The sequence below is a fragment of the Prionailurus viverrinus genome, chromosome F1, assembly GCF_022837055.1.
Source record: "Prionailurus viverrinus isolate Anna chromosome F1, UM_Priviv_1.0, whole genome shotgun sequence".
NCBI lineage: Eukaryota > Metazoa > Chordata > Mammalia > Carnivora > Felidae > Prionailurus > Prionailurus viverrinus.
In genome coordinates, this window is record NC_062577.1 from 8,291,511 (window position 1) to 8,316,703 (window position 25,193).

General features: G+C 37.6%; 1 protein-coding gene across 5 annotated transcripts in view; it reads left to right on the plus strand.

Annotated features, from left to right (window-relative positions):
• DCAF6 (DDB1 and CUL4 associated factor 6) overlaps window positions 1-25,193 on the plus strand; it is a 136,273-nt gene that overhangs the window by 81,260 nt on the left and 29,820 nt on the right. For all 5 annotated transcript variants that reach the window (XM_047840857.1, XM_047840858.1, XM_047840859.1 and 2 more), the window contains 4 exons: window positions 11,945-12,062; window positions 16,479-16,591; window positions 19,420-19,506; window positions 19,727-20,054. In XM_047840857.1, the coding sequence (XP_047696813.1) occupies window positions 11,945-12,062; window positions 16,479-16,591; window positions 19,420-19,506; window positions 19,727-20,054 (646 nt within the window). The remainder of the gene's footprint in view (window positions 1-11,944; window positions 12,063-16,478; window positions 16,592-19,419; window positions 19,507-19,726; window positions 20,055-25,193) is intronic.

The following is a 25,193-nucleotide window of genomic DNA, read 5'->3' on the forward strand; positions in this document are numbered from 1 at the left end:
TTTTGGCACGATTATAGATGGTTGATTGGAAGGGGTTAAGATTGAAAACTGCAAGACCATGTAAGGGGCTGTTGTAATAGTCCAGGTGAGAGACGCTCTGGGGTCCAATCTAAGGTAATTAGAGGTAGGAAATGAGAAAAATGGACAGATTTTGTCAATATTTGAGAGACAGAATTGATGGCACCTTGAGACTGAGTGGTTAAAAATGAATGAGAGAACCATATCCAGGTATCTTGATGGGATAATGGAGAGCGATACCATCAACCAAGTTGGGGATTTCCGGAGAAACAGCTGGTTATAGGGGGAGAAGATACGTGAGATTTTCTTGATATGTTTAAGTACACTGAGCTCTCCAAATTGAGAAATCTTCCGGACAGACAGATGGATATATGTGTCTGGGAGTCACTGGAGAGGGCTGAGGGGGAGATAAAAATTAGGAATCATCAGTTTACAGATTGCAGTTGAAACCATGGTAGTAGATGAGACTGTCGAGGAAACGAGGGTCAAGTGAAAAGGGGAGAGTGTACCCTGCAAGAGCAAGCAGAGGAGAGGATTCGGCCAAGGAGACCGGAAAGGAATGAGAAGAGGAACTGGCAGGGCAGAACGGATGCCGAGTTGGGGGAGGGGTGGGGGTGGGGGTGGGGGGAAGCAAAGTTCGAAGAGGAACTGCCCAGCAGTGACCTGTGAAGCGACGATGTCACGTCCGACAAAGACTGAGGGATGGTTTTGGCCTTTGGTCACAGGCCGCTTACCCGTTGTTGCCGTGGCCTGGCAGTTTGAGTGGCGCGGTGGGGGCAGAAGCCAGACGGCAGTGGCTTGAGGAGAATGGTTTTCTTTTGGAGGCGGAAACGTTAGCACGTAGATGACTCTTTCCATAAGCTCATTTAAGAATGAAAAGGTAGAGGAAAGGTAATGGCTGGGAGAGGGGTTGTGGTTTCCAAATGGAGCACGCTGACAAAATAAGAAAGAATCTTTGCCCGAGAGGGTAAAGGTGTAGGGAATAGTTGATGTCCCCTTAATGCTGTCATTTCACGTTTTAATCTTTGTCAAGACTCTTGTGTTCCACTTTACCCTGTAGAACGGGAAAAGTAAAGTTCATAGGTTTTCTTTCTGAATATATCTCTAGGGATTATTTAATCATGTTTCGAGTTTCTTATTCATACTTTTAAAGAGACGCTGTTACATTTTTTTAATTGATAATTCAGTTTCATACTTATTTGACAATGTTCATCTTACAAGCCCTGAGGTACTTTCTCATTATTGTGTGATATCCCACCGTAGTCCATAGATTTCTTTATTTGAGGGGATTACCAAGGAGAAAAATGCTACTAATAAAAATTTAAAAATTGGGGTGCCTGACTGGCTCAGTCAGTAGAGCATGGGACTCTTGATTTGGGGGTACTGAGTTTGAGCCCCATGTTGGACAGAGATTACTTAAAGTCTTAAAAAAATTTTTTTTTAATTGTAGTGGATTTGCTTCACTAAAAGACTTTTTTTTTTTCTTTCAGTGTTTATATACACATTATTGCATTGGTTGGTCACTGTTTTTGTTTATCTTGAATTTTTGACAGAAGCACAACATTTTTTAAATAAAAGTATATTTAGTCTAAACCTTCAGAGTCATCAATGCAAGCTGCCTGGTTGCTGGTTGCCTCAATAGTTCTTTTCTTTTATCAGAATATTTTCCTAAGAAACAAAATGTCAAGGAAATAAGTGTACAACATGCATATTGTTTTTATCCTATCGTAAAATACTTTCCAATATCCTGCAAATAGAGGGCTTTGTACACACATTGACAGCCTCTCTGTGCTAATTAGAAACCCCTTTTGAGTAACCACAATGATACCTGTGCATTGTGTTTAGTTTGAACAGCGTTTTAAAGTTTTTTTTTTTTTTTCAACGTTTATTTATTTTTGGGACAGAGAGAGACAGAGCATGAACAGGGGAGGGGCAGAGAGAGAGGGAGACACAGAATCGGAAGCAGGCTCCAGGCTCCGAGCCATCAGCCCAGAGCCCGATGCGGGGCTCGAACTCACGGACCGCGAGATCGTGACCTGGCTGAAGTCGGACGCTTAACTGACTGCGCCACCCAGGCGCCCCTGAACAGCGTTTTAATGAGTAGTTCTGGTGTTTCTTTTCATTTATATCTTTAATTATGTAATGCCTACTGTATTATAAGGAAAATAATCCTCTTCTGGCATATATTTCTCGTGCCTACTTACATTATTAAAAGTAACACGTTATTTTCTGTTAAAAATATTTAGGCCAGTGATATCCCCCTTTTAAAACAATGGAAGAAACCTATGACCTTAACTTTGAATTTTTGACGTAGTATAAGAAAATTGTTCTGCCTGGGTTTTAAAGTGTGGCCGTGACTAAAGCAAGTTGCTGTATATCCATTACGGTGACAATCATCCGGGAAGTTGATAATGCTGTTGCGTTTGAAACTTAGGCCCGTGGGCGATTGTGCACCTGCCAGACACCAATTTGTAGCTTTAGAAATACAAATTTTAACTCTCCACTGTGTATATGCACAAAAGCAGACTTCTTTCGATGTCCATAAGACGTTCACTTAGAGGATGAGACTTGTGGGTTACCAGGAACCAGTGAAACAGCTCTGACTGACTCCACTAGGGTAGATGGGAAATGGGAAAACGGGGCCTGTCATGCCTTCCCTTAAGGTCATACACTGTCACCAAGTTACAATTTCATTTTAGTAATTTCATGACAGTATTACTTCAAGTAGTATTTTAGATCTCCATTAAATGTACTTTGACAGTTCTAATTTTTGTTAAATAAATATCTAACTGTTGAAGCCTGCTGCAGTAATGGAAAGTACAAATTCAGTATTCATCATACTGGAGTATATTTGTAAATACTGTATCTTAAATTCTAAAAAAAAAAAAAAAAAAATGTTAGTGAACTTAGAGTTCCTTCTAGATTTTTTATATTCCAAAAAATTAATTATCACTTCATTGCTTAAAAGGGAGCAGTCAGTCTCCCTTTCCCCAACTATTAAGTCTAGATTCTTCGTGTTAGTGATACACATTTGTTCTTTTGAAAGTTAAACCCTATTTCATTTTGAGCATATTTGTATGCTCACTCGTTCTCCTCTCCTGCTAACCAAATCAGTATCTGTCTGTATATCCAGTTAAATTGTTTTCTAACTCAGAACTGTGTATGATAAAAATAACTGACTTTTAGTGTGTGACTGGCATTGTGTTAAGAATTTTACATGCACTATCTCATGTGTTCTTATACAACAAGTACTAATGTTATTCTTATTTACTGATGAAGAAACCAAGACTCCCAAGAAATACAGAAGGACAAGTGAAATAAGTGATGGAGCCATATTTGTATGTCTGTGTCATTAATTCAGCTCATATTTAATTATCTGGTTACTTGGCGCAAGTACTGGGCTCACACTGGGATGCATGCTCCCTGTGCTGGGAACATAGTGTTGATTAGCAATAACAGTGTTAATAATCATAATAGAGTTGGTTAACTGTAATAATAACAATAGCAGACACACTTACATTGCATATTCTTTGTGGCAGACATTACTTTGAGCAATTTTTATTTGTTCATTTACTTAATCCGTACCACGACCTTATAACCATAGGTACTGTTACGCTCATTTTCCAGATGAGGAAACTGAGGCACAGGGAGATTAAGAAACTTGTCTGAGGTTACCCACTGTAAGTGTGCCTTAGTGTTATAAATGTGATCCAGACCTAAGCCTGACTCTGCCATCTGTGATCACAACTACTCTGCTTTGCCTCATCTAACAGTAAAGACATGATGATGAAAAGATAACTCTAAGGGTGGTGAGTGTTATAAGAGAGGAAATAACAGGGTTCGTTGGGGAACACGTAAGAGTGAGTCTTCATGTCTTCTGGTAGGGGGCTAAGTACGGCATCCGTGAGGACGAGACACTTAAGCTGAGGTCTGCAAGAGGAGTATGAGTAAATTAGGTGAAGGGGAGTGAGTACAGGCAAGCAGGAACAGCATATGCAGAGGCTCCGAGATAGTCACGTTAGCATGACATGAGCGTCCCACTGTGGCTGCAGTGTTCCTTGGCTTCAAGAGATGGGTGGGGCCCAGATTGAGAGGGACCTTTGGGAAGTTTAAGGTTTGGGATTTTATTTTAAGAACAGCAGGAAGCTAAGGAAGGATTTAAAATAGAGAGTATGGACTGATCCATCTGGTTTGTCCAGAATAGAGTATGGAGATTTGACTAGAGACAGAATCACTTAGGAAGTTCTCCTGGTACTAACATTTTGACCCGATTGATGGTAGAAGTCTGGGGAGAGAATGAAGAGATTGAAGAAATATTTAGGCTGTAGAATAAACAGGATTTGATAATAGTTGAATGAGGCAGGAGATTGAGGAGGAGTCCAGAGTATAAGCTGCAGTAACCACTTTAGAATTTCTCTGTGGGGGTGGTTTAGTAATGGCAAGCTGGTTGGAGGGACCAGGATGAGAGTATGTGTCTTCACATATTTGTGGTTGTTTGGGGGAGTTACTGATGGAGATTAACAGATGACATTTCTGGCTGCTGTAAGGCTAACTCCCAAGTTTCGATTGAGCACAGTTAAGTGGGTAGACACATTCTTAAATAGGCAACCCTGGAAAAGGAATAAGGTATGGGAGGGGGCGCGTAGAAGGAGGTGGGGATCGCAGACTTGCTTTTGAACATGTCGATTTTGAGTTTTCCGTGCGAGAGACCCACGTCTGTTGGAAAAGGCTGTTGGGCAGTTGATTGCATGGATATGGGGCTTAGAAAAGGTGTTAGAGGGTCGCCTGGCTGGCTCAGTGAGTAGAGCATGTGACTCTTGGTCTCGGGGTCGTGAGTTGAAGCCCCACATTGGGCCTGAAACCTACTTAAAAAAAAAAAAAAAGATAAGAAACCCTTTTTTTAAAAAAAGGAAGAAAAGATGTCAGAGCTAGAGAAATAAATGGGGAATTTTCTGCATATAGATAATAATTGAAGCCATAGAAGTAGATGAATTGACAAAGATGAATATAAAAACGTGAGGGGAGAAAATACAGTATCTAAAACATCTCAGAAAAAAATCAGAAAAATGCCAGAATTAAAGATTTTGCTAGAGGAGATACAAGAGACGAAGAAGGAACCAGAGAGGTCAGAGGTAGAGTAGACCACCAGTACAGTGTCATGAGATTGAGAGAAGAGAAATTCTCAGATACAGGAGAGCTGTGTATCTGAGTGCTGCTGCTAGGTCAAGCAAATGGTTTCCAGAAATTCTCCACTAAATCAATCAGTGTGGAGGAGATTGATCAAATTAGAGCAGTTTCACAGGCTGGTAGAGACAGAGGCCACGGTAGACCAGGGGGTGAAGAAATGGAGATGAGAAATAAGAAAAGCATTTCAAAAAACATTTTTGTAATGTTTGTTTGTTTCTTTGTTTGTTAATTTTGAGAAAGAGAGAGACCAGGGAGGGGCAGAGAGAGAAAGAATCCCAAGCAGGCTCTGCACAGAGCCTGCCAATGCGGGGCTCCGAACTCACAAACCTTTGAGATCATGACCTGAGCCGAAATCAAGAGTTGGACACTTAACTGACTGAGCCACCAAGGTGCCCCAAGAAAAGCATTTCAAAACAATAAGCAAGGAAGACAGTAGCTGGAGGGGAAGATGGTTAAAGAGAGTGTTCTTCTGAGCTGTCCGCCTCGTTTGTTCAATTTCACCTGGAAGTCACATATTGATCTGTTTTGTGTGACAGGCAGGTTTGGATTTTTTAAGAGAGAATATTCCCGGGGAAACAGAAAAGAGAGATACTGAGTAAGGATTTGGGGAGGGTTCTTGTGCCACATGGCGTGGGCATCTTTACCTGTTTCCTTCCTGTGTGTTCTCCTCAAGACTGAATGTGAAATAGGAATAGGGACTCTTATGAACAGAGAGCTATAAGGCTCACGGGTCTGCAGCAGGGGAAAGAGAGCCTAGGTAGCTGCTGCATTTCAGCCCAGAAATTGTAAACGTCACTGGGAATATGAAACCAGGCGCAGTCTGAACCTACATGTATCCAAACTCATGTTTAGATTCAATTTACATTTCTGTGTTATGTCATGAAAAAAGTTCTTGGATTAAAATTAGTATAATTGATACAGAGGTTGAGTTTTGATTGTCAGGGAGATATTTTGACTAGAATGTTATTTCCAAAAGATTTTACAGAAGAGATTTCCTAAGAAATACCAGTTTTAAAGTTGTGCTTTCTTTGGTTTTGGCTTCCAGAACATCATTTATGTATGTAAAGTCAGATCGCACTAGTGAGAACACTTATTTTTAGAATAAAGTGCCTTGCCCCACAGTCATCTGTATGGTAGATAGGTGTTTTCTGTGAAGAATCTACTCCTAAAAGCAGTTTCTCCACTTTGAATCAGAATATGCCTTCTTAGGCAAATGATTGGAAGAACTGGATATCCAGTAGTCTGAGGTCTGCAGAAAAATTATGGATTCCTGACCTATAAAATGGGAGTGTTTCAAATTGTTCTCAAAATTGTATTTGAGAAATTTGCCTTCTCTTCTGTGCAAGTCAAGTAAGTTGGGAGCCAAATTTGAGAAGGTAGTTGAACCCGATTGATGTGTCTACATTTTTTCCAGAGAATTTCACCATATGTTTTGCTTCCTTTCAGATTTATTTATCTTTTTAATTTTTTTTAACATTTGACTTAATGGGATGAGAAGTGGCAAGAAGTTCATTGCAGGGGCGCCTGGGTGGCTCAGTGAGTTGAGTGTCCAAGTTCAACTCAGGTCATGATCTCACAGTTCATGAGTTTGAGCCCCGTATCGGGCTCTGTGCTGTCATCGCGGAGCCTGGAGCCTGCTTCTAGTGTCTCCTTCTCTCTCTCCCCCTCGCCTGCTCACGCTCTGTTTCTCTCTCTCTCAAAAACAAGTAAACATCAAAAAAATTTTTTTTTTAGTTCATTGCATAATAGAAAATACTTTTCATAAAGAATATACGATTTCCGTATTATCCACCGCTTACCTAAGCTACTCTGGGGATTAATGTATGGTCGCAGTTACGAGAGTGACGCAGGAGCAGAGAAATGTTGGGCATAATGATTCTAAACAAATTTTTGTGGCCATATCCTCATTAATTATCTTAATTTTGATTACTCTTTAAATTTACATATAGGATAGGTCTCCAGGGATATCCTAGCTGAAAGTTCAAACGTCTGTATCAATATTTAGATGATCTATAAACCTAGTTACCAAGATAGCCTATTTTGTGCTACTGTCAGCACACTTGATTTTTGGCATGACTCTGAGCCTGTGTTTTTAGAACCACAGAGGAATATAATTTCATAATGTCAATGCACAGATGAAATGGTTTGAGTACATGTGTGTTACCAAAACAAAATTGTTTGTGGTTCATATCTGAAAGTCTTGGAAGTATCTAATTAAAATTTTTTTTTTTCAACGTTTATTTATTTTTGGGACAGAGAGAGACAGAGCATGAACGGGGGAGGGGCAGAGAGAGAGGGAGACACAGAATCGGAAACAGGCTCCAGGCTCTGAGCCATCAGCCCAGAGCCCGACGCGGGGCTCGAACTCACGGACCGCAAGATCGTGACCTGGCTGAAGTCGGACGCTTAACCGACTGCGCCACCCAGGCGCCCCTGGAAGTATCTAATTAAATAAAATTCAGAGAAGTTGCTTTCAAATTATATTCCAGACCATTCTAAAGTTTTTTTCTGAGTCCCTATACTAACCTGAACGGGCTCTTATAACATGTCTGGAGAGGATCTTTAAAATTGGGTCTCCAGAATTTCACGTTATTGACTATTCACTTGTAACCTCGAAAATGAAGTCTTTTACAGTATGTGGTCTTGATTTTTATGTGGTTATTATTGTGCTTTTGAAACGTGTGTTTTTAAAACAGGTGGTAGTTTGCCTTTTTCACACTGCAAGCTGCTGTCACCAGTTTTTAATAATTATTCTTAAGTAAGCGATATAAAATAGCCATCTCTAACTTCAGCAGTGTTGAACAAATTGAAAGTGATTTTTCCCCCACTACACTGCCCTTGTGCTGAGAGCACACAGTTTAATTAATTTTATTGTCCTATAATGTTTTTAGGAGAAGGAGAAATAGTCCAGTCTCTAAGCACCCTAACCAGAAGATACAGCACAATTTTCCAGTACCCTGAGGCCAAAGTGACAATTTGGGTTACCAGAACCGTTACAGTTACATTAATATTGCTGAAATGGATTACACATCATTCCTGAGAAATAGTACCACGAACAATTGGTATTTCTAAACTAAAATATTTAAGCAATCTTATTTTCTATTTTGTATTCAAGTTACTTCCAAGACAGCATAGTCAGTAGGAACTCCATGTAGAAGGAAGCCTAGATGGCGAGAGAAAAAAGTCTAGCTCAGAATCACCTGTTTCACCATCTGTAAAGTGGAGGTTTAATACCGGACGCACCTGTCTCCTGGGACATAGTAATGCTTAAGAAATTCTTGTTATTATTATGATGGTGCTTTTTATATAAAGTCACTTGTTTAGGTGAAGTTCTAACCACAAGGGCTCTTAGATTAAAACTTATACTTGTTAAGCAAAAAATATCTTACATATTTCTGTCTGTTGTGTGAGGTTTTGAATAATACAGTTTTAATTATATATACATATATATGTATATATGTATATATACATATATATGTGTATATATATATATATATATATACACATATATATATATTTCAGTGTTTATTTTTGAGAGAGAGAAGGAGAAAGCAGAGAAGGGGCAGAGAGAGAGAGAGGCTCTGTACTGTCAGCACAGAGCCTGATGTGGGGCTCGAACTCCTGAACTGTGAGATTATGACCTGAGCCAAGATCAAGAATCTGACGCCCTGAATAATAAAGTTTTTAGATTGTGTTTGCCGATATAAATGGTTACAAATATTTTTTCAAATAGAGTAAAAATAAGACATTTAATTTTTTAGTTTTTTAAAGTGGATTTTTCTCAGACATTTGTAGCTTAAAATACGTATTGTATCAGAAAAGAATTGTGAATTAATTCGCTAGTAAGCCAGGGATCTACATTTCTGAGAAGATTCAACCTGGTAGGATGTAGATGATCAAGAAGAGGAGTATTAAAGTAGGAATAGATTGGAACAAGCCAGGAAATGAATCCTAAACTGTGGGTAGATACTCTTATTAATGCCTTAGTTATGCATTGGGTGGTGTTTCTGCCAGAAGCACTCGTTATTTACATGCAGTCTGTAAGGAGTTAACTAGACCGAGGGGTCTGAAGTTTGTGTAGCTAACAGAAGAATGCAGTCTGTTTATACAGCGGTGACCCAATTTTACCCCAGGCCGGTGGGTTCATTAACAATCTCAGTGAACAAATTCTGTCAATGATAGTCATTTTATAAATTAAATGAATACCACTGTGTCTTACGTGACTTACAATATGTAGATTGTATTCATGAGAGATTAAATAATAACTTATGGTGGTAGACACCGTAAGGAAGACGGTTTAATTAATATTATCTTAGGAGGCTTCTTGCTTTGCGGGGGTGGGGTGCTGCAATTTAAATAAGATATTTTCCACACCATTCTGACCTCTGGACAGAGGTTGTATTCCTGCAATTACAGAGTGCAAGTCTCTATAGCTGTCTCTTTAATTTTATACAAAAGGAAATTTTTGATACAGCGTATAAATGGCTTCGTACAACTTACGTTGCTATAAGTGAGGTGGATGTAAGAAATTCAGTCCTGTAATTCTCTCACCCCTTTTGTTTTCTATCCCTTCTTTACTTTTAACAGAAAAATAAATAGGGGTGCCTGGGTGGCTCAGTCGGTTAAGCGTCTGACTTTGGCTCAGGTCATGATCTCACGGTTCATGAGCTGGAGCCCCGCGTTGGGCTCTGTGCTGACAGCTCAGAGCCTGGAGCCTGCTTTGGGTTCTGTGTCTCCTTCTCTCTCTGCCCCTCCCCAACTTGTGCTCTGTCTCTATGTCTCTCAAAAAATAAATTAATTACAAAAAAATTTTTTTAAGAAAAATAAATAGCAAAGCACTTTATAAAGTGTTGTGACAGATAATAAAGGAACCAGCCCAGCTCTGCCTCTTAGTTTCCTGGATCATTCAATCTTGCAGCTGTCTGTCCTCATCAAGGATTATGATGGTGATTTGGGCAGCAGTGGGCCAAACATTTCAGCAACTAAGAACAAGGGAAATTTAATTTCAGTAATTAAGAATAAGGGAAAACTATGTGTGGACAAATGACTACCAGCAAATTTCTCAAAGTTGGTCAAGGGTAGGACAGATGTTTTAAAAGTCCCATTCTTAATAATTTTATGCAAGCTAAACATCTGTTAATTCAGTTATTTTCTTGGAATACCATTTGATGAAATACCTCCTTTAAAACACTGAATGTAATACTGAATCTTTGAAAGTTGTATTGGATTGTTGATTTATTCCCAGTGGCTGTGGCAATGACATAGTCACAACAGTAGTACAGAAACAAAGTGTTTCTACCATTTGGGAAGCCAGCTTTATAATTTACTGACACTGTTATTTTCAAATAGCAATTAGTATTACAGGAGAGGATTTCTCAGGAGTTAGAAGTGAAGACCCAAGAACCGAAAGCCCTGAGTTTTATTACCAGCTTGATTTCTCATCCCTAGGAGAGAATCCTTTTCCCTTCTACTATAGTTCTCCATTGGAAATCTTGTTAATTGCCATTTCATAGGATCAAAGTGAGAGCAGAGGTTGTGTCGGATTCTCTTTTAACAAGCGCTCTAGCGTCTTCAAGAGGAATACAGAAAGATAGAAGTCTTTCACTGCAGTATAAAATGAACGTAATAACCAAAGGGCCTGAATAATATAGGTTTTATGAAGTTGTTATTGCTCTTGTTACTTTCCAAGACAGAAGGCTTACTGTTAGTAATGTATCAGTTCTTAAACTGATAGCAAGAAAACAGTTATATCACAGAAGAGTTTTCTCTCTGCAAGCAACTGGCAGAAATGTTACATGTTTGATTATATAGCAGTTTGTATTTTCTATGTATGCTAATGTTCCCTCAAGCTATTAATCATCATAAAAAGAAAAAAATTTTAAGCTTTATTTAATTTGGTGTTTGACTATCCATGTACTCTTTTGGGGAGGTGGGGAAGGATAACTTTGGGGTGGTCTCTATCAATTTGTGTAGAATTTCTTGATTTTGTTTGCCATTTTACAAAGATTTAATATGTTGAGATAGATAATGTATCATGGACATCCCCTGTAGATTCTTAAGGTGAAATTACGATTTCCGTAGTTTAGAAAACAGATTCCTGAGATTAGTCAGGAGAGGAAGAGGAAATATACCAAAACATATGATCTTATAGCAAAGAGAGTTTTAGAAATATCGAAAGCATATTAAATTTTCTTTTCCTCCCCTCCCAATAGAGTGCGGGCTATAATCCCTTGCTAGATTATAAATCTGTGAATTTGAAAGAACAGAAAAAATTTGATAGCCTTTAGCTGCAGCAGAGTTTTTACTGAACAGCTGCTTTCAGAGGCCTGGCATCTTGCTTCTCAGTGCTTCTGAAGGAGCCAGCGTTAGTTTATCGTGATGCTCTAGCAACTAAAGAATGAAGTCGTGAGCATTCCATTACATGAAAGTACCAGTTTATAACATATCTCATTGCTTGTTAATATTCTTTGATTTCCTAATGACTAAATATGACTCTCAAATGTGTGTGATTTCCATCTGAATTGAAGGGAGTCATGTACACAGAAGTAGAGTTTGATGCAGTGCCACTTTGAAATAGTGTTTCTATAACACTTGCTTTTGAACTTTAAGTGAGAACCGTAACAGATGTGAGAAAGAACTATGACAAGGACAGCCTAATTTAAGTTTTATAAATTTTAGGAAATGTCATCTTTTTATTGGTTTCAGAGACTTTTTCAAATGTTTTAAACACAATTTTCAGATAACAATAATGAAAAGCTGAGCCCCAAACCAGGGACAGGTGAACCAGTTTTAAGTTTGCACTACAGCACAGAAGGAACAACTACAAGCACAATAAAACTGAACTTTACAGATGAATGGTAAGTTAATATTTTTGTAAAGCTGTTCTTAGCCATTTTGTAGGATTGTATTAGATACTATTTTTAGCACTTCATCATCTTTGTGTTTTGTTTAGTTGTAATGCATTGGTTCTCCAACTTAGGGTGGGTGGTTCAGATCGCTTAGAGAGGTTGTTAAAACACAGATTACTGGGCCCCACTCTCAGTTAAGTTTGAGGTGGGATCAGACAGTTGGCATTTCTAAAAATTTCCCAGGTGATGCTGATGGTGTTGGTCCTGGAATATTTCTTCTGATAGAAAATGCAAAAGATAGAAAAATAAATAATCACCAATAGACCATTAGTGCAAAAAAAAATAAACCTAACATTTTGGAGTTGTTTTTCAGTCTTGGTCCTTTGCGTAGGTGTGTGTGTCCACACCCATACGTACATACATGTATGCATGTGTGATTTGGGGGTTGAGTTTTAAAGTTAATTTGAACCATACTGTACATATTCCGTTCTCTCCTGCATTTATTTGGCTTAACTCCATAATAAATATTCCCACATTTCTACTTAGTTTTCGTAAATCTGAAAACTGTGTAATACTCCAGAGTTTACCTAACCGTTTTTCTTTAATCAGGCAGTGAATTTACCTTTTTTTATCTTTGTTTACAAGCGTTTTCCTATCTTTAAGAGTGATTTGAGATGTATTTTTAGAAGTCAACTCTATCTAAGTCAAAAGATATTGCCAAATTATTTTCAAAGGACTCTTCTGTCATTACATTTCTCCCAGCAGCATATGAAAGTTCACATTTTGCTGCCCCGAGGCCAGTGTTCAAGAGCAATTTATTTTTAATTTGTATATTTGATTTTAAAATAATGGTCATTTTTATTTAATTGATTACTAGTAAGGTTGAACCCTATTTGATGGCTATCAGGTTCTCTTTAATGACATTTCTGGTTATATTTATGGCTCATTAATCTAGTTAAATCTTATGTCTTAAAAACAGGTTATGTGAGCTTCTTACATTCTTTTAGTCTGTCTCATGCCTCTTGCTTGAGATAGTATCCAAAATTTTGTATTTAAATTTATTATCATTTCTATATTAATATGATTTAACATATCAATAATACCTTTCTTAATATATAATTACATAGTAATATAATTATATGATTAATATATAGTAATTATAGTAATCATTTATAACCAGTATATTAATTATTTTGTATAATTAATATTATATTAACATATTCCACTGTTTATTATTATATATTATATGCTCATATAATATATACATAACATATAGCTATATATTGTTTATTAATATATAATTATATGTTGATATGTGATTTTATTTATTTATTCCAGTTCACTGGTTTCCATTTGTGTTTATGTGTCTATGTATTTACATTAAAATCTTTAAGTAGTATTTTCAGGTGTCACTGAAATCCTTCTGTGTTCCAGAGACTATTCTAGACACTGGGAATACATCAGGGAAAAAAAAAAAACTGACCAAAAAATCCCTCCCTATTGGAACTTATATTCTAGATGGGGGAGACAGACAATAAATAGAGCAAATAAATGAATTGTATAGTATGTTAGAGAATACTAAGTGCTGTGGAAGAAAATACAGCAGGTAAGGATGATTGGGAGACCTCGGGTAAGGGTAGGCATCATTGAGTAGATGGCATTTGGACAAAAACTTAAAGGGTAAGAAGGAGTGAGCCATGCATACATCTGGAGGAAGAGCATTGTAGGCAGAGAGAAAGCCAGTCCAAAGGCTCTGACGCAGGAACAGACCACGAATGTTCAAGGGTCTTTAAGAAAACCACTGTAGCTGAAGTGGAGGACCAAAGGAGAAAGTAGTAGTAGCAAAGAAGGTCAGCCCAGGTAAGTGAGGAGCATATTTAAAAGGATAAAGGATGTCTCTGATTGCCGAGTAGAGAATAGGCCCTAGGTGGAAGCCAGGTGGCCAGTTAAAAGACTAACAGTAAGAAAGGTGAGAGGCACCTGTGTCTTGGACCAGGATGACAGCAGGATTCTAGATATATATTTGAAGGTGCAGTCAGTAGAATTTCTAACTTCTTTATGAGCCTTAGTGTTGGAACTCAACTTTTTATAATCATGATGTCTGTGGCCCTTTTTCTTAATATGTAATTGAAGATCATACAAGATCGTTATGCTTTATGTCTTTCTTGTTCTAGTCTCATGTTTCTGTACCGAAAAGGCTGATTTTTTATAAAGAATCTCATCTGAGCATTTTTTTAGCAACGATCCTTAGTCCCACTCTTCTTTTGAATGCTACTTTTTCTTCTCTAAAAACTGACCATGAAATTCTCTCATTCACTAGTTTCTTATTTCTTTATCAGAAAGTAATTAGTTTTTTTCCTGATCATGAAAGAAAAAAGAAAAAAATTATAAAAAGAAAATTCAAAACGTATGCAGTCTTTTTCATCTCTTTTTCATATGCCAGTATGGGGTCTTGCTTTTATTTTAGTTTCTTTAATGACAGATAAGGCAGTAGAGCACCCTGACTAAGAGCTTAGACCTTAAACTTGACAAGCTGTTGAACTTCTCTGAATCTCAGTTTTTTCATCTGAAAACAGGCATATCTACTAGAACCTACTTTAGAGGTTTGTTGGGAAGATTTAACGAGATCACCCAGAAAAAGCAGATAGTACTTGGCACGTTGCCTAGCACACGACAGGCCCGGGTGCTGGGTCTGTAGTTACCTTCTTTGTAAATTGGCCTTTCCTAGCCTTTGCCTGTTTTTCTGCTACAGTGTTCATATCTTTTTCTTACTGTTTATAAAACTATTTACCTGTTTATTATAGAATTGAGTGAGGATGATACCATTTGTCTTTCTCATTTGTTGCAAATATTTTTCCCAGTTTGTTGTCTGTCTTTCAGTTTACTTATGGCAGTTTTGCTTTATGGTTCCAGACTGTGAGCTCATGCTTAGAAAAGCCTGTCCTTCCCAGGATTAGGGGGAAAGTTTCTTCTTATTTTCCTCTTATCATTTCTGTGATTTTCATATCAGAAATAGGTGCTCAATTCCTCTTCAACTTACTCTGCCATAAAGTATGACAGAGCTATAGCTTGATTTTTCCACATGACTCTTCCTTTGTCCTGTTACATTGATTGAGCAATTTATGCTTTTTTCTGTGATTTAAAATGCCATATTAACATATGCTAAACATGTTTACTTGGTTACATTGTCTTTTCCACTAATGGCTCTGTTTTCCTACATCAGTATCATAATGTTTCAATTCTCATAACTATAATACACTGAGCATTTTATTTATGCCTGTATCATAGCTTTCTCAACGGGGAAAAAAGATTTATATATCACATTGGCTTCTCTTTACCAAAATTGCTATATATTTCTTTCCGGTTAAAAAGAAATAACATGCTCATTGCAAAAAAAAAGTCAGAATCTAGAGAAAAGTGTGAAAAAAAATCACTTGTAATAATCCTACTGAGATGACACTTAACATTGGTACGTATCCTTTCTGAAATTGTTTTCTGCATACATACCCATGTAGATATGCATTCTTCCTAAAAATAGCATATTATACATGGGTGCCCTTTTAAAAAAATCAAATTGACTTCTGCAAGTAGCCTAAAGGGGGTTTTATAAAATCTTGGCAAAAAGTCCATGACAATTTGCATTGTCTGTTGAGTCATTGCTATTTGTCTGTTATTAACAGTTTTTAAGTTACTTGTAACTCTCAGGGTTTTTTTTTTTTCTTGTTCACATTTATTCTAAATCTAAGAAATTATTACATTTCTCTGAATTTAATTTTAATCCTAGATTGTTTTACATTTTCCTCTATTTTCTTTCCCATCTAATCCCCACCTTACACATATGCCATGATTTATCACAGAACATTCATTGAAAATTATTTATTTGAATCCATCTAGGATTCTGCCCTAGCCAAAAATGCCGACAGAATTGTTAGTCATCGTCAGGTGGGTATTAAACTAACAAAAAACATTATCCGAACTTTCTACAAGCCCTGGTGCTCAATCACCTGCCATATGTGAACAACAGTCCAGAAGTAGAAGCAAGCTGCATAGGGGGGTTCAAAGACCAAAGTGTGTAAAACCAGTAAGGATTTGGATGTGTTGAACCACCTGTGGTGAGGACAAGAAGAGAGTCCATGTAATTCAGTTAAAATTCAATACAAATGTATAGAAATAAATAGAAGCATCAAAACCTTGAAAAGGTGGTCCTTCTGTATTTTTAAATCTCTTTTGTAAGGTTAAGGAGGATTAGAATAATCACCTTGATCTTTGAAAGTGGTGTTTTACAAGTACTATTCAAATAAGAAGTCCTATATTTTATTTGTTGTGTGGATTTTTTGTTTCTCTAGTTGTAAAATATAAAAATTACCCTAAAAGTTCATATTTATTAACTTCCTGGTGGAACCGCTTGTTTTGTTTTGATAATAGGAGCAGTACTGCCTCAAGTTCTAGAGGAAATGGGAGCCACTGCAAATCTGAGGGTCAGGAGGGATCCTTGACCCCACAGAGCTCTGTGCTACCACCAGGAGACAGTGAGACAAGTAAGGTGTTGTTTCTGTTGTCATTATAAAACCCCAGTGTTGAATGTCCACCTGCTTTTATGTTCTTTCAGTGCAGCAGTTTTATTTCTTGGTTAGTTGGTTAGTTGGTTAGTTAGTTAGTTAGTTAGTTAGTTAGTTAGTTAGTATTTTGTAGAGAGCTCGAGTTGGGGAGAGGGGCAGAGGGAGGGAGAAAGAGAATCTTAAGCTCAGCGTGGAACCTGACATGGGGCTTGATCCCACAACCGTGGGATCGTGACCTGAGCCAAAATCAAGAGTCAGACACTCAAGTGACTAAGCCACCCAGGCGCCCGTTTTTTGTTTTTAATAAATTACTTTTGCTTCAGTAGTCCAGCCACTACTGTTGATAAACAGATAGCAAATACAAATGGTTGAGGCCTTAAGCATTTAGGGTAGGGAGTCACAGTGAAGCACAGCTCCCCTCAGTGGATACAATGGCCAAGACAGGTGGTCATTGTACTGAAAATATGTGAGATGTAAATGTTAGTTTGGATTATCTTGACCACTTTTATACCTAGCAGTGAAATCCAAAGTATCTGCCTTGATTTTTTCGAAGAGTATAGGTGGCTTGTGAAGGGGGAAAAAGGAATAAAATTTAAATGGGTTATGCATGAATGCTGTTTCATACAAGAAATGCCATTTAGGAATTTTTCAGAATGCTTTCCTAGAATATTTTACATGACCATTATGTGAAATTTAGTGTCTAGTCCAGAGCCTTGATTACAGGAGATTTTCTTTCTCTCTCTCTCTCTCTCTCTCTCTCTCTCTCTCTCTCTCTCTCTTTTTGTTAGAATATAATTTTTGCTCACCTTTTTTTTTAATGAGGTGAAATTCACGTAACATAAATTAACCATTTTAAAGTACACGCTCTAGTGACGCCTGGGTGGCTCAGTCGGTTAAGCATCCGACTTTGGCTCAGGTCATGATCACATGGTTTGTGTGTTCAAGCCCCGTATTGGGCTCTGTGCTGACATCTTAGAGCCAGAAGCCTGCTTCAGATTCTTGTCTCCCTGTCTCTCTGCCCCTCCCCCACTCATTCTCTCTCTCTCTCTCTCTCTCTCTCTCTCTCTCTCTCTTTCTCTCTCTCAAAAATAAATAAACATTGGGGCGCCTGGGTGGCGCAGTCGGTTAAGCGTCCGACTTCAGCCAGGTCACGATCTCGCGGTCTGGGAGTTCGAGCCCCGCGTCAGGCTCTGGGCTGATGGCTCGGAGTCTGGAGCCTGTTTCCAATTCTGTGTCTCCTTCTCTCTCTGCCCCTCCCCCGTTCATGCTCTGTCTCTCTCTGTCCCAAAAATAAATAAACGTTGAAAAAAAAAATTTAAAAAAATAAAATAAAATAAAATAAAATAAAAAAATAAATAAATAAACATTAAAAAAAAAATTAAGGGCGCCTGGGTGGCTCAGTCGGTTAAGCGACTGATTTTGGCTCAGGTCATGGTCTCGCGGTTTGTGAGTTTGAGCCCCACGTTGGGCTCTGTGCTGACAGCTTAGAGCCTAGAGCCTGCTTCGGATTCTGTGTCTCCTTCTCTCTCTGCCCGTCCCCCACTTGTGCTCTGTCTCTCAAAAATAAATAAATCTAAAAAAAAAAAAAGTACACAATCCAGTGACCATTCACAATTTTGTGCAACTATTGCATCTGTCTAGTTCTAAAACATTTTCTTATCCTCTCTAAAGGAAATCCCACAGCCATTAAGCAGTCACACCCCATCCCCCCTCCTCCTTCCCCCTTAACCCCTAGCAACTGCTTATTTTCTTTCTTTTATACATCCATTTTTGACTGTATGCTATTTCATAAAGGTGGTGAAAATCAGATGGAACTAATGCTCAAAAATTTAGCCTGGTACAGTAACAAGAATATTAAAAAATAAATATAGCTGGTGATGGGCCATCATAGAAAAATCAGCTCATTAATCAAAGAAAAAAGGCATGAAATGAATGATGGCCAGGACTGGCATACAGTAGATTTTCAAAAAATACTTGGTAAATGAAGGACTAAATGAATTCCACTTCTTCTTAAAGGAATAGATGCCTCAATATAACAGAGTTTACAAGAATTAAGTACGTGTAAAACAACTCTCTAGTAAGCAGATGTGCGGTTAGGAGCAAAAAAGACTGATCCCTAATGGATCTTAGAGTTAAATCCCAGAAATAAGTATTTTCAGTGGCCAAAAGAGAATTGATGGTAGGGTTCATGATAGTTCAGATTCTACTAAATGCATGGTAAAGGGATAGAAAAATACTCAGTTTTAAGTTTAGATTTTGTGAAGTTTTAGAAACAAGGCAAGATCAAGTAATGTCAGTTGTGAGGGCTTATCTCAAGCAGAAATTCTTCACTGCAGGTTTATGAAGGTCCTTGCCTGGGCTTTGGGAGGAGGCAGTGGGCGGAATTGCTCATCCATCTTTGATAGTGTTTGTACAGTTCGGTGTGGACATAGACGTTTGCATTGTACTGAGGGGAGGTTATGTCTGGGTGTCAGAAGATTCTATGATCCCAAAAGGATTAAGAGCTACTTATATATAGGATAGCGAGAGTATTCAGCTGGTATTCATTTTATTAAAAATTTTGGATTTAATGATAATTTGGTGGGGTGCCTGGGTGGCTCAGTCAGTTGAGTGTCCGACTTTGACTCAGGTCATGATCTCACAGCTCCTGAGTTCGACCCCTGTGTCGGGCTCCGTCCTGACAGTTCAGAGCCTGGAGCCTGCTTCGAATTCTGTGTCTTCCTCTTTCTGTCTACTCTGCTTGCGCTGTGTCTCTCTCGCAAAATAAATAAACATTTAAAAAAATGATAATTTGGTTTATTTCCCAGAAGCTCCTGAAGAATCGTCAGAGGATGTGACAACATGTCAGGAAGGTACATCTGCAGAAAACACACTTCAGAATCGTGTAGATACAGGTGAGTAGTTGTCTTGTTCTCTTTAGATAATTGCTTCATGTGGGCAAATGAGAAGCGTAATTTATGTTACTCTCTCCTGAGACCATTTCCAAATAGATGTATTATGGAATTTTTCTCTCCCTATTGGGAAATTCCTCATTAGGAAATGCCTGCCAGCTTTAAGGCTAGATTAAATAATGTTGCCAACATGACCAGCTGTTTCTACTTTATTTTCTAACAGCACAATCAGATAAGTTCACATCTGAGCCATTGGATTCCTGCTCAGGAGAAAGAAATGACCTCAATCTTGATAGCTCTTGTGGGGTTCCAGAAGAATCTACTTTGTCTGAACAAGGCAAGGAACCAGGAACTTCAGATCAAACTAGCACTGAAGGTGCTACCGATCAAAATACCGCTAATCCGGAGCCTCAGTCACAAACAGAAGCCATCGGGCCTTTGGCTCATGAGGAAACATTAGCCAGGGACTCTGCTCTCCAGGACACAGATGATAGTGATGACGACCCAGTCCTGATCCCAGGTGCGAGGTATCGCGCAGGACCTGGTGACAGGTTGGTAGATTTTTCATTAAAATGAACTCTAAAAAGTACAATTCGCAAGGCTTTGTTTGAAGTCACATAAAGGAGTCTCTTCATTTTTTACAGTTGCTTCCCCTAAGGGTATCTCAGGCATACAAACTCACAGAAATTTTTAAACTGTAAATGATTTTACGTATTACATTCTTTGAACAAAGTGTGCTTAAGAGGGGAATAAAGTCTTGTTGCTCTGTATGTCCAGGCCTGAGGCTTGCTCCTCAATTTACAGGTCAAGAGAAAGGAATGTGGAGAACGACCAGCAGGTTATTTATGAAGTCAGAGCTATGTTTAGCTGTAGACATCCTGGCCTTTATCAGTTTTGTTTTATTTTGTTTTTTTCACATTCGGTTTTTCTGCTTTTCTACTGACCCTGGCTTAAGGTCGTGTGATAGTAGTTCTCTTTTTGAGAACATTATGTTGTTCTCTGATGTCTACTAGGTAACCCAATTTAGAAAATGAAAAATTATACCAGATAACAAATATTACAACTACAACGAAGAATCGCTCACGTGTTCATATACTTTTGCCATTTTTTATTTTGTGTGATCAATACAGGTGTATTATATTTTTTAGTAGATAAAATCTCTTGAAGTATATTGCATTCCATACTTTTTAAAAACTTATTTCCACAGATAATGCTATCATATCTCATTATAAGCTCTGTCCTTTTCCAGAGAATAAAATTTTATCTTTAAATTCCTAGCTTACACAGGTATGAAGAACCATTTCACATATTTCTATGCTCACTATACTACTGTTTGTAAAATATTCTGACATTTCTGACAAGTGAAAAATACAGTGAAAAGATTATATAGCATTGCCATTCTTTCATGGTAAATTAATGATCGAGAGCATTATGACTTGGGTTTGAATCTTGGTTTTACCACTTGGCTATATTTCCTCATTCAAACTACCTAATATATTTTTAAGGTTCAGTTCCCTTATCTATAAAATTAGGTTATGATTATCTAGAATTGTTATCAGAATTTTAAAAAATCCCTCAATTATTTAGTCAGAGGATCCATCCACTTTGAAAGCACTAAATAAACAATAACTGTATTAAGCAACCAGGATGTGCTATGTGGCTACTCAGACTGGAAAAACAATTACACTAAGAATGGCTTTAGGGATAAAGACTGACAGAGGCCGAGCAGAAATCCGGAACAGTACTGCTTCCAGTTCAGTGAAAACACCTTTTGTGACTATGAAAGGACAGTTCCTTCAGTTACGTTTAATCAGAGTGTTTACTTGGCAATGGCATTGTTTTTAAATGTAAAGGAAGTGATCTCTCCCAATATTTGTACTTAGCAATTAACCAACCATCTTCTCTTTCCCGGCCGCACATTAGTCTTCAGCATTCTTAGTCTCTGTTTTAGACAAGTAAAACTTAGTCCCATTTCTTTCCATACCCAAGAGGGAGATCAATACCACTTGAATACAGGTAAGGTTAGCAAGCATAGCACAGTTTGAAAATCAGATTGATGGTTTCTGAAACCCAGGGTGGAGAATTAGAGTCTGTATAATTATTTTAAGCTTATGCACTTATGGCTTTCTATTTACATAAGTGAACATATGTCTTTTTTTTTTTTTTTTTTTTTTTGTACTTCTTATGTAGCTAAAAATGATGCTAAGGTCATAATTGAAAATAAAATTTAAGTGTACTTTCTAGTAAAATGCACCAAATCACTTACCAGGTTTATTTGCTTAAATAAGAAATTATGTATTTTTAATAGATGTTAGACACTTATAAAATATCGTGATTATTTATCATCTTCTATCCAAGCTAATTATAACACTTTTACACCAAGCCGACTTTATAGCTGAGGAAACTGAAGTGCTAAGCAGATGATTTGTATATTTTAGACCTAAAACGTTTTCTTTTTTCTTTTTTAAACACAGTAGTTGAGCATCAGGGAGAAAGGAGGATTTGGAGGGAGCAAGGAAATGAGGGACAGCGGCCTGGAGCTCACCCTACTCCATGGAGGTCTCCAGTGGTACTCTCGGGCTAGATCCAGATCAGAAACCTCCTCTGGGTCTGCATTGGCTTCCCTGATTTTTACAAATTATTATTATATATTACTTAATGTTCTGTATGTTCAGCTCAGGTATATAGCCTTAGTTTGTCCCATATATTTTATTTTATTCTGTTGGACATAATAGTGAACTTACCGAAGAGTAACAGAAGGATAATAAATTCTCACTCTTTAAGAAACTTAATAACTTACTGAAGAAGAGAGGACAAATCCACAAGCCGTTTATAAGAATGCAGGGAAACAGTTTTAATAAAGGAAATGAACTACAGTGTTACATACGTACAAAGATGTATGTACTAAGTCCTTGGTAGTACACACACCTTTGTATGTATGTAAGACTGCAGTTCATTTTCTTTATTACTAAAGCGATTATAGTGACTGTTTAACAACTACATCAGTTTTTCTTTGAAATTTGCATTATTCCTATTTACCAAAAATTGTAAATGGTGAAAAATCTTCCTTCTGATTTTTATCTAAATAATTTTGATAGTTCCTAACTTCTTGGCACCATCTCGATTAAATCTTGAACTGCCTATATAAAGTATGTTTTTAATATTGCTGCACCTTGCTAAGGGTTCTTCATCCTTAAGACAACTGCCCATTTATCTTCTAAATTGAAGGAATAGGTATGTTGACGTTTATGCTAAAGAGAGAAAGTTTAAGATACTTTACTTCTTAAGAACATGAAAAGAACTGTTTACCAGCTTGTAAGTAGGCGTATGATTTCTGAGAATTTCTGTTTCCAAAGGGACAAAAGATTTCAAAGTTCTCTTGTAAAAATTACACTATTTGGTTTTTAGAATCTAAGGATACGTTTCATAGTTTGATGAAATGCGCAACTAAAGGAACGCACGTCTCGGAGTTCCCTCGTTGCTGCCACTTGAGAGGCCCAGTCAGGGTTAGTTTGGTTAGAGTAAAGAAATGGCCCCAAAATTAAAAATGGTAAAAGTATATACTTAGGTCTGTACTTCAATGTGTATAAAGAATGACGTAGTGGATCTCATAATTTCTTTTGCCCCAAATTTAATTTTCAAAATGAAAGCTAAAAAGTTTATAAGTAAGCCATTTTTGATGCACATTATTAAAAATATCAAAGCAGTTCTTTGCAATGTAAAGTAACTATTTCATTATAAAGACTTGCATTTTTAATTTGGTTAGATAAATATGACCCAGCTTTTCACTTTTGGACTGAGATCAAGCATGAGAAGGAAATGTCTTAGAAAATAAAGGCCTTAACCACTAACATAGATGTTTTAAGATGGAACGCTCTGCCCATTAACCATAGCTAGTGTCGGTACAAATACAACTGGGACTCTCTATGGCAGAGCTCAGTAAGCTTTTCCCTAAAAAAAACAGATAGTAAATATTTAAGCCTTGCTGGCCAAGAGATACAGTGGAGGCTACTGTGTAGGTACTTATATAACCATTTAAAATATAACCATTTACGAATGTAGAAACTGTTTTTTGCCTATAGGCTGTTACAAAAACAGGCGACTGGCCAGATTTGCCAAAGAGCCATAGTTTCTAATTCCTGCTCTTTGGCAGATCGGTCTTAGAGAAGCACAACTATAGTCTGTGGTAAAATGTCTCTACTGGCAGATATCCGAAGTTTAAAACGATGAAATCTCTATAAATCACCACATATTTGGTCCCGTTTAACTTTGTCTAGGGCCAGAGCACAGCACATTAAATGGAAACTAAATTGAAGAAAGAATAATTAATCAAACATATACTTTCCAATCTTGGGGTTAAAAAATAATAAAAGTAGTATGTGTGTCCCTTAGTGATATTATACACCGTATTTAGAAATAGAAACCCGTGCCCTTGGAATGAAAGGCTCATGGTCAGGTTTTCTGTTTATATGACCTCCACGTAAACTTTCCACGGTGCCCCAGGGAGCTTACAGTAAATGGTATGATGGCCTGGCTGGTAGCTCTTTTCTTTTGCCAAACCCGAGAGGTTCTTGCTTTCTGGGAAGCGTGTGAGTGAGCTTCCTGAAGAAGTTCTTGCATAGTCTTGGACGGTTTTCGTTGTAGACTCAATTAAGATGCTCTAAAGATTTTTCTGGTAACTATTAAAAATATTAACCTTGTATGGCCTGTTAACCACTTTTTTAAAAATGTATTTTTCATATGCATAGAAATGTGGTTCCGTTTACCTATTCTGGACCCTGGGGAACATGGCCTTTATTTTTAAAGCCAGAATTCTTTTGTGTCCTGTAAATTTGTCACCATCTCTTTACTCCTCATTATAATCACTCTCAGTATTTCTAATGACTCAAGTGTATTCTTTGTGAAAGAAAATTACAGAGAGAAAAAAGGTAACACGGAGAAAGAACCGAACTCCTAGAGAGTGAAAAGCTCTGTTGTTCTTTGCTTGCTTGTTATCGAGTCTATGGTTAGGACAAATGAGTCAGCTCAGGGCTTAATTATTTTTTTCTGAAAGAGCAGCATAGCCCTGGGGAGCATAATGTAGGTGTCGCAGTGGATGGTATTGGTGGTTTGAGTCCCTGCAGTTCCCTACACTCTGCAACGGGTTAGGTTCTAATCTAGTTAAAGATAAAAGGGATTAAGTGCCAAGTCTTCCTTTCAATCTATCTTCAGTGAGTGTCTCTGTTTCCTTAATTTCCTCATATACTTTTAAGTTGAAGGACATCATCTCACATAATTCCTTAAATCAGGAGGAGACACAGAAGTTTTCTTAGATCTAGGTGATTAACAGTAGAAGTGGTGACCTTATTAATGCTTTAAATATTTGGTTCTTTGAAGTCTTTGTGAGTGACTTTAGTTATTGTGTTCCCTTCACTAGATTTAATATCAGAGGAACAACAATAGGTGATAGAATAATGAGGTAATTCAGTATGTTCCTTCATTATTTATTTTTTCCTTATGATGAATTTGCCAGGTCCTCCTTTTCCACACCTAACCACCTTTCCTATTAACAGTTAATACCTCTTCAAACTTACTGAACTCTGAGTGCTCAGCCTTGTGAGCAGGTTGCTTTTCACAGACTGTATTTAGCTGCATGCACTGCATGAGAATAGAATGAAGAGAAATTTCCTGTGTGCAGATGTAACTGATAC